The 20351-nt window shown below is 47.1% G+C and overlaps 1 protein-coding gene across 2 annotated transcripts in view; it reads left to right on the forward strand.

Moving 5' to 3' along the window:
* The window catches only part of LOC307189430 (phosphoserine aminotransferase), a 29845-nt gene extending 11268 nt beyond the window's left edge, over positions 1 to 18577 (forward strand). Inside the window, exons 7-9 of one of the 2 annotated variants that reach the window (XM_079927494.1) lie at positions 6359 to 6487; positions 15955 to 16092; positions 16769 to 18576. In XM_079927494.1, coding sequence (XP_079783620.1) covers positions 6359 to 6487; positions 15955 to 16092; positions 16769 to 16874 — 373 coding nt within the window. In that variant the 3' untranslated portion in view covers positions 16875 to 18576. Of the gene's footprint in view, positions 1 to 6358; positions 6488 to 15954; positions 16093 to 16768 lie in introns of both variants that reach the window. The other variant, XM_079927495.1, reaches the window with a different exon arrangement.
* The last annotated feature ends 1774 nt before the right edge of the window (positions 18578 to 20351 follow it).

Below are 20351 nucleotides of genomic sequence, written 5' to 3' on the forward strand. Positions count from 1 at the left end.
GATTATCTTATCTTTCCAGGGCAGCTATGATGTAAAATAGTGATGTGTATGACCCTCTTTATCTCCCAAGCACCCTAGGAGGTGGGTACTCTTATTATTATTCCCATTCTGCAAGTGAGGAAGCCAAAGCCATACTTGAAGAAGTGGCATAGCCGGGGTTTGAACCCAGGCGGTCTGGCTTGAGAGCCCAGGTATGCACACCCTGTATCTTTGTGCTCTTCTCAAGCAAAACTCTCAGTGTGGGTTTGCGTTGGAAAGATCCCATCTCTGGAGAGCAGTTGGCTTCTGGGAGTCCAGCTCTCTGAGTCTCCCGGGTTTTCCAGGGATGGTAGAAGTTCTCTAAAAGAGCGTACGAAGAGGGGCTCGGGCTGGTACAGGCCGCGGCTCTGTGGGGTTGGGGCTCTGTGAGAGGTCTCCCTCTGAGGCGCTGCCTGCAGGAAATTTCTTCCACATAATTTACCAGGGGAGGAAAGGAGCTTTTTCCAAAGTTAGAATTCTGATGGAAATTTTTGCTGGTTTTCTGTGCGGCTCACATGGGCCGGAGCAGCTTCTCACTTTGTGTCCCCTGCTTTCCTCGGGGCACGGAGGGCTTCAGTGCTTGCTCTCCTGGTCACCTGTCAATCCCACTCTGTTTCACCCCGGTTGAAAGTGCTTCTGAAGTGCCTGGTAGGGATTGGGGGGCAGGGCTGAACCTCTCTCACCTGCCCGTCTTATCTCTGGGGTTTCTGGCAGTGGAAAAACCGGTGACCACCGGCCAACTGGGAAAGGAGCAGTGCCGTGCTGAGCGGTGCAGGACAGTTGGGGAGCCTGAGTGCAGGGCCCCTGGAGAAGGAGCTTCGGCTCCAGGCTGTGAGGTGGCAGGAGGTGGCGGGAGGTGTCTGTCCTTACCTGTTGGAACGTGCAGCCAGGGCCTGGCTTGCAGGCAGGTGAGTCTTTCCGGGGGTGGGGCAGAGGCCACCACAGCTCCGCGAGTGCGATGGTGGGAGAAGGCAGGGAGAGCCCTGGCCCTGAAATGGGGCCTGAAATGGGGCTGGCAGTTCTGATCAGAGCAGGGGGAGCTGTCACGCCCTCTGGCACCTTCTCCATGAGTGACCGGGAAGCACATTTTTAAAAACTCCAATGGATATGTGTTAAGATGCAGTCGGGTAATATTAGAGTGAAAAATCAGCAGAAACAGTGAGAAAGCAGGTCAGTCTGTCTAGTGGGAGATAAAAAGGTCTGGAGTCAGACCTGGTGGGCACTGAGAGAAAGTCCTCCTGTGAGTGACTCAGAGAGAGTCATTCCCCTACCAGCCCTTGTGCAGGCCTCCACCCCAGGCCCTGACCGGTCGGGTCAGCTGGCCAACCTGGGCACCTGGGGTTGGGGCACAGGCTGGGGGAGGGCAGATACTCCCCGCCCAGAGCCTTCCTGCCCGAAGAGTGGGCTCAGCCAGACACCCAGAAACAAGGGTGGAAAAGGGGCGAAGTTTCCTCTCCAGACAGATCAGAAGAGTGAACACTGAGACCAACTCAGGGCAGGATCGCTAACAGTATTTGATCAGAATCATATAAACGTGGAGGACCAAAGAGATTGGGTTAAAGGTATTCTGACCCAAGACACCCCTTGGTGTCTTGCTTTCTTTTACCCCGAAAGAAGAGAAAAGGAGAAAAGTAAGTCTGTATAATTGAGTAGTTACCCTAAATCTATGACTTGAAAAACTTGGATTTCATTTGGGGTACTTCAGCTTTCAAGATTAGAACATTGTAGTTCATGCAGTGAGAACAAGCAGTGAATGGAGAGAGGAAGCTTTGTGCAGAGCACCCTCCCCCGGCCCTGGATGTAAGAGGATAAGGCGCCCAGAACACTGCAACTTTGTATTACATGGAAGCCCTTGAAAATGTCCCAAGTTTGAAAAGAAGCTCTTTTTTTTCTTTTAAACTCGGAGCCAAGTGACCACAGGCCCCGGGCGGTTTGAACTGAGCCTTCCTGTAGTTGCCTGTAGCCCTGAGCAGTGAATTGGGGTGGAATAAAGGACGGCGTGGGCGTTCCTGGGCACTAAGCCCAGTTCATGGACAAGCAAACGGATGCCTAAACTTCCCTTCTAAGCCCACAAGACATTTTTACTTACCACGACTAACTAGCTGTAGTGTGAGGTAAAGTAACTAATAAGAAACAAAATGACCCTAGTGACCCAGGCCGCCTTACTTATCAGCATAGGAGTGTGGGCTGCCAAGGGGGCCTAGTACTTCAGAACAGCCAGGGAGAGTTTCCCGGGGAACTTTCTGGTGTGCTTTTCTAATCCCTAGTGCCCACAGAGTATTTCTTGTTGCCTTAAAAAATTAACACATGGTCTTGGCAAAGATTCCTGAGGCGAGCAGAGCCTGCGGGGTAACCATTGTTAACTGCTTGCTGTGTAGGGCATATGCAAACAGAGCCGTATGTTTAATTATAAAGATGGAACTTTACCATATAGGCTGTTCTGTGAATTCTTTTTTCTATCCAGCAACGTTCTGTGAACACTGCCATGTCAGCTCAGACGCCTGCCTTTTTTCCCCCTTTGAATTGCTGAGTGATATTCCAGAGAATGGATCTGCTGTGATTCATGTAGTCATTTAATGCGCAGGCTGAGACAGTGTACCTGCACTGTGTGGGGCAGGGGACATTTTAGAAGTGAAGCCGTACTCAGTTAAAAGTTAACCCTGGTTAGTGGGGACCAAGTTTCAAAGCTGCATAAGCATTTTAGGGCCCCTGTGTTTTGAAGCTTTCGGATTGTATGGGGGTAGAAGCGTGAGTTAATAATGCATCGGCAGCTCCAGTCGACTCACAAGGCCGGACATCCTTTCGCTCCAGGGGCATCTGGTCTCCGGGAGAGCCTGCTTCCTCTGAGCCCCGTACCTCACGCTGAGGCTTTGTAGACCAAGGCTAAAGGTGCTGGTTCTGGGCAGCGTGTAAAATGGGTGGGCTATCTGCTGACTGTGCCTGCTCGGATCTCATTAAGATCAGCCAGAGGGCTTCCCTGGTGGCACAGTAGTTGAGAGTCCGCCTGCCGATGCAGGGGACGCGAGTTCGTGCCCCAGTCGGGGAAGATCCCACATGCCGCGGAGCGGCTGGGCCCGTGAGCCATGGCCGCTGGGCCTGCGCGTGCGAAGCCTGTGCTCTGCAACGGGAGAGGCCACAACAGTGAGAGGCCCGCGTACCACACACACACACACACACACAAAAGATTAGTCAGAGAGCGTGGGCAGTGAGTCTGGGCATAGGGGTGAGTCACACAGCAAGAGGGAAGTGTGTTGGTGCTGAGGTCTGCCTGGGACTGTGGACCTGGCCTGAGCCTTTGCTGCAGCCTTGATTTGATGAATCAAATAGCAGCAGCTTGGGAACCCTGGGGTAACAGAGCTGCAGGTAGAAGTGAAGCTCAGCTTCCAGAAAGTGCTGTTGAACCGGCAGCCACCCGCAGGTGGCTCGCTGTGATTGGATCACGTGGCAGGGTGTGCGGCTGTGGTTTGTGGGGGAGTGAGCAGTTTGGGGTTAGATGGAAATTCGAGAGCACCTTACGGAACAGAGAAGTGGGAGGGCAGCACCGTATCTGGAACACATGCCTACACGTCCACACACGCGCACGTGTGCTGTGATGCCCCTGGAGCGGCTGCTCTTGGCAGCTGTGTCTGGCTTGGTGCCAGCCTGGCTGCCCCGCTGGCAGGTGAGAGAGTGGGTGAGGGTCCTGGAGCCCCTAGTAACCCAGAGGCCTTTGTTACTGTGGAAAGAGCTGGGGCTTTGGAGTCGGACCATCTGGGGTTGGAATCCTGGCTTTCTCAGCCACTTATTAGATGACTTTAGCCAAGTTAAGCTGTCTAAGCCTGCCTGTTTCCTCATCTGTAAAGCGGGATAATGGTAGTTCTGGCCTCGGATTTTTTTGATCAATATAAGGGAGAGTCCTGGACCGCTGAACAGTCCTTCCCCTCTCTTTCTTCTTTCTCCTTTGCTCCTCTGATTTCTCAGCCCTTATACAGAGAGCTCCAGCCGAGGCTGGAAATTATTCAGAGGCTATTTTCTGCTTTGAGCTCCCTCGCCGCTGCCCCTAGCTACCATTTCTCATTCCTCCCAGGGCTGTCTGGGGAGCCAGGCTGGGGAAGCTTCCACCGGGGCTACCGCATGGTTCTGGGTGCTGGCTGTTCCCTGCCCAGTGCCCGCTGGGCAGCCCAGCGTGGGCTCTGCTACCTTCTGGGGTAGGAACACCGGGATTCTCCACGCGCCTGGAGGCAGTGAACAAGCCAGTCAGGTATCTTGGACTTCCCTGGGACAAGCTTCTGGTGTTCGAGCGTTTTCCCCTCCCCACCCTGTCATGATGTTAGTAAGTAAGCGAGGAGGCAGCTGTGTCTGGGGGTCCCCACCCCAGATCTCTGCGGGACATTGATGCTCAGCAACTAAGTTTGCACAGATTCTTATGGGGGACCTTTGTCCCACTCATACAGAGGCCATTGCTGAGCACAGACCTTTTCCACGCTCCCAGTTCGAGGAGGATGGTCTCTTTTCCCCGGGAGACCTCTGCTCCTGTCCTGTGGGCTTTCAGTGAGGTGCACAGAGAGCCCTCAGCACCTTTTTATTTTTTATTATTTTTTAATTTTTTGGCTGTGCCGCGTGGCATGTGGGATCATCGTTCACTGACCAGGGATCGAACCTGTGCCCCTTGCAGTGGAAGTGAGGAGTCTTAACCATTGGACCGCCAGGGAAGTCCCCTCAGCACCTTTTTAAGCAGAGGGGCTTTCAGAAGATCACTGGGAAAACCATCCGCTGCTCTTCAACGTCTTGTGTTTTGGGCTTAGTTTTGAGCACTTAAACTAGTAAAGATACTACTAATTACACCTGCCATGTGCCAGCCCTGCACTAAGCCCTTCACCCAACCCATTTCCTGCAGTCCCCCCAAGAGCACTGAGGTCTCTAAGGGACAGAGTTGATATTCTGGCTCGGTAAGCGATGCACCCAAGCTCTATGCAGGGCCGAGGTGCGGCGGGTCCTCCTGGAACCGCATCCCACCCCGTCTGCACTCCTGTGTCTCAGATGAGCCTCCTTCAAATGTTCCTCATCACTCTTACCTCATAACTCACCGTTTCACCAACACACAATTCTGCCTCTTCTCATTCCCAATTCAGAAAAGCCTATGGAGGGCTCTGATTAGTCCAGTTAAGTCCCCTGCTCAACTCTGAAACCAGGGGAGCAAGGGACCCCGCTGGGTCGTCCTGCTGGGTGGAGTTAGGAAGGGCAGGGCAGCTGAAATGCTGGGTGTCCACCGTCGGTTGGCAGGCCTCCCCGTTTCCAGGTGGGAAAGTCGAGGTTTGGATCCCTGGGGTGACTAATCCTGGGTAATCTGTTGGGGCAGCACTGGTTCTAGAGTCAGGACTAGGACTTGGAGCCTAGGCTTTTGGGCACTCTGCCACCCTGCCTCCGCCCGGTGGTGGGCTGTGCGCCGGGGCTTTGCGGGAGGAAAGGTGAACACTGTGCTTCCAGCCTTCCAGAACTGCAGGATCCAAGACACGGGCGCCCAGGAGTAGAGAATAAAGAGCCAGTGGTAAAAACTAGGGGAAGTGTGGGCAGCGGGCTCTGGGCGTTCAGAAAGTGAAGAGTTAACTGGTGGGGGTGGGGAGCTAGGTGTCTGAGGATGCTTGTGGCAGGGATAAAATGTCAGCAGGGGTGGAGACAGGGAGCTGTGTTCCAGGTGTCATGAAGAGTTTGCGTTCGGGCTTGGGCTGGACTGGTGGGCACCGATGTGACCTCTAGTGAAGAGTCTAATTAACCCTCTTTTCTGAATGGCCCCCAGGGGCCTAGAGTTGGGTTGATCTTCATTTTTGCTCCGTGACACACTCCTGTCCTTGGTGTACACATGGCCCACTTTCATCTTGTCTCTGTCTAATGGTGTCTTTAAGTCTGTTTTAGTACGACTTCAGACTGTTTGCTTGGGTGTCTTTCCACTTGTGCAAAGCTGAACTCAATGGATATATGTACTCTTTTTAAAATTATTTATTTATTTATTTATATTTTAAGATCTTTATTGGAGTATAATTGCTTTACAATGGTGTGTTAGTTTCTGCTTTATAACAAAGTTAATCAGTTATACATATACATATGTTCCCATATCTCTTCCCTCTTGCATCTCCCTCCCTCCCTCCCTCCCTCCCTAACCCACCGCTATAGGTGGTCACAAAGCACCGAGCTGATCTCCCTGTGCTATGCGGCTGCTTCCCACTAGCTATCTATTTTACGTTTGGTAGTGTATATATGTCCATGCCACTCTCTCACTTTGTCCCAGCTTACCCTTCCCCCTCCCCGTATCCTCAAGTCCATTCTCTACGTGGATATATGTATTTTTTACTCTTTATTTTAGCATCTATGTCATGGGCTTGGTCCTGGAGTGGATTAAGAACAACGGCGGTGCAGCAGCCATGGAGAAGCTTAGCTCCATCAAATCGCAAATGATTTATGAGATTGTTGATAATTCTCAAGGATTCTATGTGTAAGTTGATGGGGTTTTATCTCACATTTTGCCTCTTGTGAATTTAAAAATGGGTATATGCCATGTCCTTTTGGAACATGGATGCAGCCGCCTTTCGCTGAGACACCGTACTCCTCAGGAGCATGAGCTAGGTAAGTCTTCCCTCCTGCATCCCATGCCCAGGAATCCCGGGCTTTGGGACCTGTCTCCCAATGGGTGGTAACGTTTCTCACACCACAGACCCCGGGGCAGACCCCTCTCCCCAGCCTCACCTCCTCTGTATGTCCCCTGGGGACAAAACACGTACTTGCTGGAAGCTCTCAGCTTTACCTCAGGACTCCCTGGAGACCCTTGGTATAAACACCCACTCCTGGCCTCTCCCCTGGGTTATTTACCCTTTTAGGAAAGTTTACTCTTTCGCTGATTACAGGACAAACACTCCCATCCCAGGCCTGCAGTTGGTGAATGGAATTGGCTCTGGTATGAGTTGACTCCTAGTTAAATGTTTCTGTGACGAATTGATTCATGAACATGTGTTGACCGCTGGACCAACACCAGAGCGCGTATGGGCCTTGTATTGATCTCCTAGGGCTGCCAGAGCAAAGTACCACTAGCTTGGTGGCTTAAAACAAGAGAAATTTATTTTCAGTGTTCTGGAGCGCAGGAGTTCAAAGGCAAGCTGTCAGCAAGGCTTTGCTCCCTTCAGAGACTCCAGGGAAGAATCCATTCCTTGCCTCTTCCAGCTTCCAGTGGCTTCAGGCATTCCTTGGCTTGTGGCTGCCTCACCCCAGTCTCTGCCTCTGAGAGGCCTTCACATGGCCTCCTCCTTTCTTGTGTGTCTTGTCTTCTGTCTCTTACGTTGGATTTAGGGCCCACCCAGATAATCCAGGATGATTGGTCTCATCTAGAGATCTTAGCTTAATTGCATCAGCAGAGACCCTTTTTCTAGGTCACATTCGCAGGTTCTGGAGGTGAACACGTGGGTAAACCTTTGCAGAAGCCACCGTTCAACCCCCTACAACAGACCTGTCACCAAAATGCCAGATATAAAGTACCTAGTACAGTGCCTGGCACACAAGGAGCTTGAGAGATGATGTTTTCATTTGTTTTTCCCCTCCTTCAAGGTGGGGACGCTGTGGGAGGACCAGACTTTATGCTCTGTATGCACGTGTGTTTATACACTTACATGCGTAAACACTTACACTCATTTGCCGAGCCAGGACCCCCTTCTTAGCGGCCTTTACTCTTTGGAGTTCAGTGTGTTGTAAGAAAAAATATCTGGCTGACCATAACAAAGGAATTTTCACTCTTTGAAGAATTTAGTGGGCCTCGTAGGACAAAAAACTGGTGCCTCAATCCTGCCTTAGAACTGTACGTTTTACCCAAGATTTGCTAACACATCTCCATAAGCATCCGTGGGTGGGGTTGTACTTTTGGGACAGGCCTAACTGCTGCTGTCCCCTCTGCCCTTAAATGCCTGCCTGCTCCTGTGAGTTCTTGGCGTGTGATGACACCCCAGCCACAAGCCCTCAGGGAGTCTGGCTTGGCTGAACGACTTGACCTTTGGGGTCCTCTTCCACATGCCATCTGGGGGAAGGGGTACACACTGTGCACTTCTGCCTGCTCTGTGGTTCTGTGGCTTGGCCCTTGGGAATCTTCCACTTTAGAGCCTGACGTGTGAGAGAGGAGGCCAGGGTACTCCACTAGCGCTGACTGGAGCCATTGTAACGTGCGTGATCAGCAGTAGACGGTCCAAGGAGTTCATGGCCAAGGGCTAAATAACGAGCCTTGAGCTGGGGGCAGGGAGATACTGCTTTGGCTGGAGGCGAAGGGAGGGCTTTTACACGAGCTTGAGCCTTGGACAGGAGTAAGAATTAGGCAGAGAGGAAGGCGGAAGTACTTTTAGGAATTTTTAGGAAGGCAGGGAATGGCCTCTGCAAAGCACTGAGGGAAGAAAGTAGAGTGTTTGGAGAACAGAGAGTGGGCTACCTGAAGGGCACGGCTCGTGCTGGGATTGGAAAGAAAGTCTGGTCTGAAGACATGTTTAATTCACTAGCTCATTTATCCATTCGTCTGTCTACCCATCCACCCACCCATCCATCTACCCATCCATCCACCCACCCATTCATCCGTCTACCCATCCATCCATCCATCTATCCGTCCGTCCGTCCGTCCATCCATCCATCCATCCAATGGCGCCTGAACACTCCTCTGTGCTAGCCTTGTTCCAGGCTCTGGGGATACCCAGAAGAATAAGTCACCTTTCCTGGCTCCATAAGAGTGATCAGGATCTGAGTGTGAGTAAGAGCACGTGGCAGCTGTTGTGGAGGGGAGACCAATTTTCTATGGGCTTTTGGCTCCGTATGTTTCTCGGGAGATGTGAAGGCACAAAATGGGAGGACAGGAAGCATGGTGATGCCTCCAGAAGAAATCCAGGAAATTAAAAACAAAACAAAGCATAGGAGGAACACCAAGAATCCCCTGAATTCTCTCCCCGCAGTTGAGATCCTTTAACTGCAAGCACCCAACCTGGCGTTTCCCAGAAGGCAGCCTGTCGAAGCCAATGTGGCAGGCAGGTCATCTCCTGAGGAATCTCATCACCGTCCCATGCAAAACTCCTCATTCACTTATGAACAGCCTTGACCCCGAACTTGCATCCTCTTCCGAATAAGCCTCTTTCTGGGAACTTCTATTCACCCCCTGGGCCGCCTGCCCAGAAAAGGTCATCCGGCTCATGGTGTTCCTCTGGGACCTTGTTACCAGGGTCAGTAGCAGGCTTTGCTCCCTCTCTCCTCTATGTTAGCAGTTGGACGCTCACTAGTTGTCTCTGTGTGCACTTGGGTTTTCAGGAAGTTCTTTGCTATGGAAATATGGCCCCGAAGAGGAGGTGAGCAGTTAAATGAGAATGCATGTGGATAAAGAGTATGTAATGTAGACGTTAAGAACGTGGGCTCTTGCACTGGGTAATTTGTGTAAAGCACCAGAAACCGTATTTGGCACTTAGGGAGCATTCCTTAAGGGTTAGCTCTTAATAGTATTTGTGGTTATTATTGAAAGCACCTAGGATGTTCCTGACACATCGTGTTTAATGTGTATTAGATATTAATTTTAATATATAAAGCTGTTGAAGTGATCAAATCCATATCTACATCTGAGGTCACCTTTTCTCACTTTCATGTGGGGTCCAGACCTTAGGAAAGAGAGGGAAGCATGTGATGTGTCTAGTGACAACCCCAAGCTAAAATAAAGCAGGCAGAGCCCTTGGCGCTTTACAGCTATGAATACATTTTATTGTCATCACAACCCTGTGAACAGACAGTGTTTTACAGCAGCACAGACAGGTTAGGGTCAGGTGCAGCGGGGAAGTGGGATCAGGCAGGATAAGAACATGGGGAGAGTCAAGGGTGCTGGTTCCAGAGCCTTTACTAAGGAAACAACAAAAATCACAAATGATATTGACTTTTTATTTCAAAATGCAGGAATCAGTGGAAAAACTAGAAATGATCATGCTCACAATTGTGATCAGTTATGTCTAAATATGTAAAAGTCAGTTACTTTCCCATACTTCAGAAATAACAATAAAAAACAAGGAAAGATCCCATTCGCAATAGTCACAAAAATTAGTAAATATCTAGAAGTCAGTTCAGTGTTCACCTGAAAAAGTTAGTGCAAAAGGATAGATGAAACATTTTAAACATACATGTTAACATTAATAAAATGTAATGTTAACATATGATCTATTAACGTATAAAGCCACTGGCAGAGGGAAAGACAGATCGGTGGAAAAGTCCAGAAACTGGTCCATGTTTACTTGAGAATTGCATTTTAAATTAGACAGTTTTAAAGTCTAACGTGACTTTTTGTCTAATTGACTGATTGAAGCATTGATAATTCATTTAAACAGAAATTAGATATTTGCATCACAGCATACACAAATTCTAGTCCATCGAAAAGATGCAAATGCAACTAAATGCAAGTAGCAAATATAAAATACAGGAGAGAATTTATGTGTAAGTGTAGGGAGTACAGAAGCCTTCCTAAATAAGCCATAAAACTCAGAAGCCATAAAGTAAAAGATATTTAATTACATGAAAATTTAAAACTTTTCTACAGTTCAAGACATAAACAAAACAAAATGACAGACACAAAGTTTGGTAGCGTATTAACATATAAAGGTTACTGTTGATATAGAGAAGAACCACGAATAAATGAAAAAGGATAACCAAATTTTAAAAAGGCAGGGGGTGGTTTCTAACTGTATGAGCAAACAACTCAGAAGAAACACAGCTGGTTAATAGATGAATGAAGAGGGGCCAACTACTTTAGGAAATGCAGATTAAAACCATGGGATTTTCTTCCCCTCTGATCAGCAGAAATTCTAAAGACTGATAACATCTGGTGTAGGCAAGGGAACAAACACACTTTGGGTATGTTAAGTAAAAAAATGTGTTCAATTTTGGAGCGAGGTTTGCAGCGTCCATCAAAGTTCAAAACTCTGCTGCTCTTTGACCAAAGACTTTTACTTCTAGGCACCTGCCCTCTGCCAGTACTCTGCCTTGCACAGAAGTGTGCACAAAATTGGGCACCCGCAAGTCCAATGCGGGATACTTACGTTAACGGGGAAAATCTAGAGACAACCCGGGTGTCCTTCAGGAGGGGTCTGGTGAAGGAAATTAAGATCCATCCGTGGTATGGAGTAACGTGTGCGTGGAGAGCGGGGAAGGTCTGTGAGCAAACTGGGAAGATGACCTGATACATCGTCAGGTCAAAAGGAAAAAGAAGGTGTAGAAAAGGACGTCTATTATCCCACTTAGAAACCCACAATGTTTGTATTTGTAAATACTATATATGTATATATGTACATGTGGAAACACACGTATATACATGTGTACACATTTGTGTATCTGATCCTGAAAATGTGCAGAAGACTGTTCATGGCAACCACCTCTGTGGAAGGGTAGATCTTCATATTTTTACTCTAGTTTTCCTAATCGTGTGCAAATTTAGAATTAATTTTTTATTTAGAAGTTAGGCAGTCAGGAGAGGCCTAGTGACTCTTTTGTGGGCTTCTCTCACCTCAGGATGCACTCTTCACGCCCTTCTTGTTTCTGGTTTGTCTTTTGGAACAGACACCGCTGAAATGAGCGTCTTGTCTTCGCTTGCCAACTGCCTGCGGTTTTCTTGCGCCCTCCTAACCCTCGCCACCTTTGTGAGATGCTGTTTCCCACTCAGGCGGTGCCTTTCCCCTCACACATGCCCCTCTGGTACCTTGGGCAGTCCCGGGGTTTCTCAGTGGGCATTCTAGAAGACTCATCCCAGAGATGCAGTGGGTTTTTCAGCCACGTGCATTTGGGGAAAACTCTGTTCCTGTATGAATTATCCTCTTGGGAGTTCACGATTCACCGGAGCTCTTGAGACGCTCTAGGAAGTTGAGTCAAGAAACCCGTGTAGCCCTGTTCGTGCAGGATTTCCTAAATTTCTAGGACTGACTGTGGCACCGCTTTTCCAGTCACAACCATCCTTATCAGCTTCCGTCATAGGCTCCCTGGGGAGCGCTGCTCACACTCTGGCCTGGAAGCTTTGCAGTCCCAGGATGACCCGCTGCTTCCACGCCCACCCGGCCCCCGTGCTAGCGCTCTGTCAGCCTGGCACCTTCTCCCTGCTCCCAACTCATTCAGGCCACAGGCCCTGCCCTCGCTCTGGGATTTAGTGATAACGCCTGGGAGCGGTGGGCCAGCACAGACCACGGCAGTGCTCGGCGTGGCTCACAGGGTTTAAAACACACAATTTGAGCCCTTACTGGAACATGTGAAGATTATTTAAATCCAGATGTCTTATTTCATAATCCCCGTGTCTCTGAAAGTGGGAGAAAGAGACTGGGGGGGCCATATGTTTCAAGCAAAAGGGAGACTGTTTCTCTGTGGAAGAACAGGCTCTCACAGTTAACAGGTAACGTAGGGAGTTTGTGCTGAGTCTGTCATGTTGGGCCTGTTATACTCATTTATATGACCGTTGGGTCCCTATTGGCATTTGAATTTGCTGCCCATGCTTGAAACTCCCCAGTGTCCCTGTCTTGGTCATCAGGCCTAATTCTGTTGACCTAGAAAGTTCTTTGTGGGAGCTTTCTAGCAGGGCTCTCCCGCAGTGTCCCCACCCTCCAGCCCCTATGTCGTAGTGCTTTTTCTAAAACACAGAACTCGTTGCGCAGACCCGATTGCTCCTTGTTGCTCCAGGATCCGATTGATCCAGCTCCCAGGAGAGCGTGTCTGCAGGGCCCTCCGCGGTCTGCAGTCCTGCCCCCAGCCAGGCACCCAGCACCCCAGGTGCTGCAGAAAACTTGCTGGGGTCCCCCGTGCCTTGGCAGACACAGCTGTCTGCCAGATGCCCTTCCTTCGTCTCCCCCTGTCCTGACCCCTCCCACCTCCCTTCCTCTGAAACCTTCAACCTTCCCTCGGGCAGAGTTACTTGCTCAGCCCTGTGCTTCCACAGCGCTTGTCCTGTGGAATTTGAATTCCCTCCACAGCCATCTTGCTAGGTTGGGAGCAGCTGATTCCCCTTCATCTTTTTCTTCCTTCCCTCAGCCCCACAGCGGGGACACTCTCGGGCACCGTGCAAATTTAATCTTCAATTTCTAGTTGTTATGACATAGTTGCTGTCATGATACCATCTACGTTCACAATAGGATGAGTAAATGTGTAGGGGACGACTGTAAATACAGATTCTTTGTAAATCCAGGTTCTTAATTCTTCCCCCTTTTTAATATTTTTTCCCCTTAAATCACATGTCCTTTTTGCTGCTCCAGCTCTATAATTGGACTCTCACCTGGGGAGCCTGAGGCAGCAGAATATCAAAGAGGGTAGACACTAAATTTTTAATTTAAATGTCAACCAGGATAACTACTACCTGTGCAAAGGGGGGCCCAGAATTCAGGTTCAAAGCCTATTACCAGATACTTGGTTTCCCTTCTTGTGTCTCTTCTGTCCATCGATGTGCACTTGACTCCTATTAACTTTAACAGGAATTATGTGTGTGCCCTGAGGGGCGAGCATAGCTTTTAATGGGGGCGTCCTCACACTGCTTTTATTTGCTGTTTAATTTTAATGAATCCCACCCTGTAGAAGGGGAAGAATGAAATAGGATGTGCTTGAGAAAATGGAGAGAGTTATTACATATCTTCTTTGTAATCCAGAGTAGCATGTCATCTGTTCTTCTGTTTGTCTCCTTTGGTTGTCAATGGAAGATAATTTTGGCTTGCTTACTTTCCAAATCAGAAACTGAAGTCAAATACTAACGTATCCTAGATGAAATTTGACTCATTCATTTTTGAGAGTCTGTGAGCCCTGTGTAAGGTGCTGAGAATAAAAAGACAAATTTATTGACTTCAATAGTTATTTACATAGCATTGAATGTGTTCCAGACACTGTTCTAAATTCTATCAGTTATCTACTTTTGCATCATAGAACACTTCAAGACAGTGACTGAAAACCACAGCCATTTCTTTTGCTCAGGATTCTTTTCAGTCAGCAGGTGGGGCTGGGCTCAGTGGGGTGGTTTCTTCTGCTGGTCTCATCTGAGATCACTTATTCAACCAAAGTCACCTGGTGATCCACCTAGAGTGTAAATGGCCCCCCTCATCTGTCTGGCAGCTGGTGCTGGCTGGCTGTGGGCTGGGCCTGTTATTTCCAGCAGGCTAGCTCGGGCTTGCTTACACGGCAGTGATGTTTTAAGAGGGCAGGTATAGAAGCCGCATGCCCCTTGAGGCCTCAGCTTGGAAGTTGCACAGCGTCACTCTTGTTACAGTCTCTTGGTCAAAGCAAGTCCACAAGGCCAGCCTAGATTCAAAACGTGTGGAGCACAAGACCCCACCTCTTGCTGGGAGGGCTGCAGAGAATTTGTGGCCATTTAGTCCTCACATCAGAGAGGCACAACAGAGAGATTTAGTAACTTGTTCAAGGTCGCACAGCTTGGGACAGTACAGTGTTTTAAGTGCTTTGAAAGCTGCTGCTCATTATTTTTAAATCTTACGGCCACTATTCGGACCAACTTATTTTTTTTCTCTGCAGCCTTGTAGAAAAAGGGTCATTCACATTGCTGTGTGGCTGCCATGGGTTGGAAGCTTCATATATGTTGTACCACTGAACTGTCATAACTAGTATGAAATGGAGATATTATTATCATTCCCAATATTCAGATGAGGAAACTGAGGCTCTTGGAAATTAAGTATGAGTCGTATAAGAGAATGTTAACTCACTGTTCCATATGCAAGAGTGATCTCCCTAAGTAAATTATAAATGTCCTGGCGCAGATCTTTTTTTAATCTCTTGTTTGCACCTGGAAAATGGTTTTAAAAAATTTTCTGCTGACAATTAAAACAGGATTAGATAGCAGCTGTGCTTTAGGGCATCCAGTTCACATTTATTACATTTACTTCATAGCCTACTTTCACCCTAACTAGTGGCAATAGAATTGCAAGTTGATGGGAACAATCTTACTCTAATCACCTGTACATTTCAGTATACTCCATTATGATGTTTAAATATATAACATACTATTAAAAGAACATTAAAGGGAAGATAGAATTATCCCACATTCTCACATCCTGAACACAAATATTTTCTGTTTCTCTATGCTTCCTTAGAATCTTTATGTCCACATTTATACTCTAGAGTACCCATAACATCTAAAATTTTTGACTTATTAGATCACAAACCAGTTCCATCTTGCAGCCTAATCTTTATATTTATCTTTTTATGTGGCATCTTAATATTTAGTTATAAAGAAATGTTATAATTTATTTTATTTCTATGGTGGCTGTAGGTCATTTCTAACTTTACCTGTTGTAATTAATTACAGAATATATGGTGTTCTGGATGGGGCTTTAGTTCAGGTATTTGGTTTAATTCTATCTCTAAATATGTACTCTCATATTTTTTGAAAACATATGTTCTGAATTTGATTCCCAGCTCCTGTCAAGAACCATGTAAATGTGTGTTGTGTGTGTGTGTTGTGTGTTTTGTGTGTGTGTGTGTGGTGTTTGTGTGTGTCTGTCCGTGTGTGTGTGTGCGCACGCCAACAGTTTTACTCTGGGAAGTTGACTTAAGGAAATAGTTCAAACATACAAAAAATGTCCAAGTAATCCAATGTTATGATGTTTCTTCACATGTTAGCATAACTTTATTTTTTGTAACTAATGCTTTACTTTTTTTTTCTTTTTGCTTTTCTGTAACCAAATAACTGACATAGAGTTCATGTGGGGTATAAGTTTTCGATCTAAATCAATTTTCCCTATACAGCACTACAATTATCCCTCTCTGTTTATTAAATAATATTCACTTTCCTGGAATTATGTGATTCTTATTTTACTGAATGCTTAAATATAATATATAAATGGGTTTATTTGGATTTAATAAAAATTATTTTTCTGTTGCTTTGTTAATGGCAGTTGCACATTGCAGAAAAATAGCTGGAACAAAAAACATGTTTTTCAGATGTCCAGTGGAGCCCCAGAATAGAAGCAGGATGAATATTCCATTCCGCATTGGCAACACCAAAGGAGATGATGCTTTAGAAAAAAGATTTCTCGACAAAGCTCTTGAACTCAATATGATCTCCCTGAAAGGGCATAGGTGAGTACTTGTCCCATCCAGAAGCTGGTCAGAGAATTGGTTTAGTTTTCAGACGCTGAAGGAGACACATCTAGGAGCCTGCCCATCCTGGAGTAGCAGTTATTGTAACTAGTTGGGAAAGACCATTTGTTACGGGGGTTCTCCTGCTGCTTACAGACCCCTTAGCGCGATCCCACGGCCGAGAGCATGGGGGGGGGCCACATCTTCTAGGAGCTTTGGTCAAAATTACCTTTGAAAATCTCTGCTCTGACAGCACAAAGAGTGCCATCCCAGCTCTGGTGCAGCTGGCACAGCCTGTTCAGTGTAAGAACAGACACTGTTGCTCCCCTGAGCATCAGAGAGAGTAGTTAATTCTGTGAGCTCCATGGAAGATGTGTGTTCTCACGCATGAGAATAGCTGCCTGCTCCCTGCCCCCTGCACGGCAGGCTCATCAAAGAGTTGAGCTAACCTAGGTTCCATGTGAGCGTGACGGTTCTCCACTGCGTTGGAAAGGAATTTTTTAATGACTGAGATGTGTGAAGCTCCTGGCCACCCGCGGGGGCTTTCAGGTGGGAGGTTGGACAAGATAGTCTCAGGTGCCGTGACTCTCTCAGGTGCTGGTGACGGGAAGGAGGATTGTCTTGATGCTCAACCAGATGCTCCTGTTCTTAACAGCTGCATCTGTGGTTCTTCTAGGTCCGTGGGAGGCATTCGGGCCTCTCTGTATAATGCTGTCACCATCGAAGATGTCCAGAAGCTGGCAGCCTTCATGAAGAATTTTTTGGAGATGCACCAGCTATGAGCACATCCTAACCAATATACACTCTGCCCTTGAACAATGTACAAAATTGAAAGTCACTTGGGCATGGCTAAAAAAACGAAAGAAACACAGTATTTTTCTCGAATGAACATGCTTCCGATAGATTTTCTTCTTTTTTCAGAGAACAGCAAAACATCCACAGCTGTCCCAAGCAGTTGAAACTTAACCTTAATTCTGACTTGAACTGGAAGCTTTTAAAAAATCTTCTCTTGCTTTTCTACCAAATTCTAACTACTGTTGTCTTTGCTGCTACTTTTTCTGCCTAGATCTCATATTCAAAGCTGTCTATGAGTTTAATTATATGCAAACTGCAGGTTATTATTTTTAGAGACACACAAACACACAGCATGGAGGGTGGGTGGAGCCCTCTCGGTGCTGAATTTTGATCCTTTGCAAGATGACAGCAGTGGGGTCTTCTGAATTCTGCGGCTATTAATTCAGGTCACCACCGACCGTGTTGTGATGTTCCAGACTGAGAGGCAAACCGGAGATCGTTCTTCATACCGTTATTCTCATAAAGAGATAAAAGTGGCATACTATATGTTTCTATAGCAAGGTCTGTTTTTAATACCAAATAGTTTATATCTCTATGCATTTATATCTCTGTGCCTTTATATTTCTAATAATACGTTTCTTGTTGATATATGTTGAGACTTTGAGAAGCTGTTGGGATCCTTGACCTTGTGCATTAGAGTGTTACGTTCTCAACAGCTGTGTGCCTCCCCTTCCCCCTCCCCTCTCCCTTTTTAAGCTGCTTCACAAGATTTGGAAGCTCCCTGATTCACTTTTACTTTCCTTTCAGTGGGTAGAAGAACGGTTGGTTGGTTGGTTGGTTGGTTGGTTCTTTGTTTTTCAGTTATGCTGTTAAACTAAACATCTCTGTTAAACTCCCTTACTGTTTGTTCACGTGACTGTTCTCTTTCTGGTGTTTGACCAGTGATGCCATGAGTTCGGGAAGATCTTTGCTGAAGAGTCTTTTCCCCTCTTGTTTATCCATTGTCAGTGTTTTATGTTGACCGTGCGAAGGACATTAAAGTCCTAAAACATCTAAACCTTTGTCAATGAATTTCTTTACATGCTTTTTAGACAGATTGTTCTTTTAAAAACTTTATGTTGGGAAAACTTGAGTCTAAAAATAGCATCTGTGAAGGGTATTTTCTTCAAAAAGGTGTAAGACTCGAGTCCTGTACATCCACGTCTTTAATGATTCAGCACACTGGTACCTTTCCGTTGGCTTTTGGAATGGACAGTATCAACAAACCACGTTACAACACAGCTCACGGTATAAAGTTCTATGAACTTTGTCCCCCTTAGGCTGGAAACATGCCGCTAGGACAGTTCTGAGCTATCTTCGTGTTTCGTTGGATGTGTAATGAGGACTATCCTGATCTTTCGTCCCAGCTCTGCACCAATTAGTTGGGTTAGTTGGGTTTCCTGCTTAGGGCTAAACCTTACCAATCTTGGTTCTCTCATCTGTGAAAAGGAGGATTGAAATAACTCCCCCACTTATCTCAGGGATGTTTGAAGAGCTTAAAACGAGGGCTCAATGCAGGATGTGACTGATAACCACAGTACATTTTTAAATGGCAAAAGCCGGCCAGTGCTTGGACGCCATCCAAGTGTTCACATATAATAGTTCTCAGAGTCTATTTTCCCTCCTTCCTCATCCATTCATGTGATGGTGACAAGTCCCTGTGTTTTGTACCGGCCCCAGATCTCTTGAATCTCCACTTATTTCCATTCCCATTGCCACAGCCAGCTCTGTCAGCCCTCAGCGGATCATTTCAGCAGCCTCATCTGCCCACACCTGCCCCTACCAGCACAGCCCTTGGGACCATCACTTCCCCTTCATGCTCCTCCTTGGTTCATAAAAAAGCCCAGGCTTCTGAGCCCAGCGGTCACAGCTTTGTGGTGTCTGGTCTGGCTTCTTCTTTCTTGTGTTTCTGGTTCTTGGAATGTGGCGTGCATATATGCCCATGCTACGTCGGGTAAGCCTGGAGTTCCTGCCCCCGCTCAGCAAGACTGACGTTCCTTCAAGACACCTGCCAACCTCCTGACCTTGTTTGTGTCTCCTGCATTGCAAGGATGCGCTTTTCCTTTGTTCTTAGAAGCGTGACCCTTTTATCCCGTCACAGCACCTCCATTCTGTGTTTTCCTGTGCCGAGGGTGTCTGCTTACGTGCCTTCCCCATCAGAGCAAGGAACAAGCCCTGTTTCTCCACCTCCATCACCTGGCATCCTGCCTTGCCCTTAGGAGGAGCTCAACGACTGTCCGTTTAATGAATGGAAAGACAGAGCTTCCTGAATTTCGCAAACAGCCTGCAGTAAAGGCAGAGGTACAATCTCACATACGAGGATGTTTTAACTTTTCAAAAGCTTACTATGTAATTTCATTTTTTACTAAAATGTAGAATCTTGGATGGCTCCCAGACTCTTCTTTATATTTGTGTGAAAGTGTTTGGAAAACGGTGAGCAGCTGCGTTCATACCAGGACAAAGGGTAGTCGCTGCTGTCTGGAGCTCAGGTTGCTGGAAGATACTCACTGAGCGAAAACCTTGACCTTTGAATGTCTCGAGTGAGTGAACGGACGCCAGTCTGCTGACCACGTGGAGAGAGGTGGAAGGGGAGATAAGGATGCAGGCCCCGGGTCAACAGGCTGCGGGAGCCACAACTGGCCAGTCTTTAAGATTAAAAGCAAAGTGGACGGACAGGTGTCTTTCAGGCCTTGGGACATCTGTGTAAGGCTTGGTGGCCTCATCTTCCTTTAGATCTTCCAAAGTGTCCTTCTCTCAAACTGATTCTATTTTTCTCTTTCAAGATTTGACAACACATAATCATGTTAATACCACCTAAGTGAGAAAAAACAGATTTGTTCCCACGTTGCTTATGTTTACCTCCACACACTGCTTCATCCCCAGCACTGCGGCTCTGTTCTTTGCCTGCACAAGAAACAAAATTGGAATTGTTCTGTTCCGTGCTAGTCTGTGTTGATCTAAGTATCTAATGCTGTCTCGTCACAACTTAGCAGATGCTGGAAGGTTTGGCAAGCCCTCAGGTGAACTATGTGATGTAACAGATATTCCCTTTTTTCCCCTTTAGAGCTTAAGGAGCCACTAAGACCCCGTAAAATGGACAAGACCCATTGATAGATGTCCAGCTCTGCCGGAGGCCCTTGCAGGTCTGGCCTTGTATCACTGTGTGATTAATGTTTGTTGTATTGTGTTCTTTGGAAGGAAAATAAAATGAAGAAGAATTTTCTCACACTTGATCAGAATGAACATAATTAAAAAGCGAAATGCTACCCCGTCTGCAAAGAAATCAATCACTTTAATTGGAAAGAAGATTCCTTGCCTCTGTTTGTAATTGGGCTCTTGGTAAGTTAGAATCGGAATCCATGACAGTTTGTGATAAATGGTCTCCTTTGGGGCTAAAGAAGGTAAGAAGTTCTAATTGCCCCTGG

This window comes from Stenella coeruleoalba (assembly GCF_951394435.1).
Source record: "Stenella coeruleoalba genome assembly, chromosome: 7".
NCBI lineage: Eukaryota > Metazoa > Chordata > Mammalia > Artiodactyla > Delphinidae > Stenella > Stenella coeruleoalba.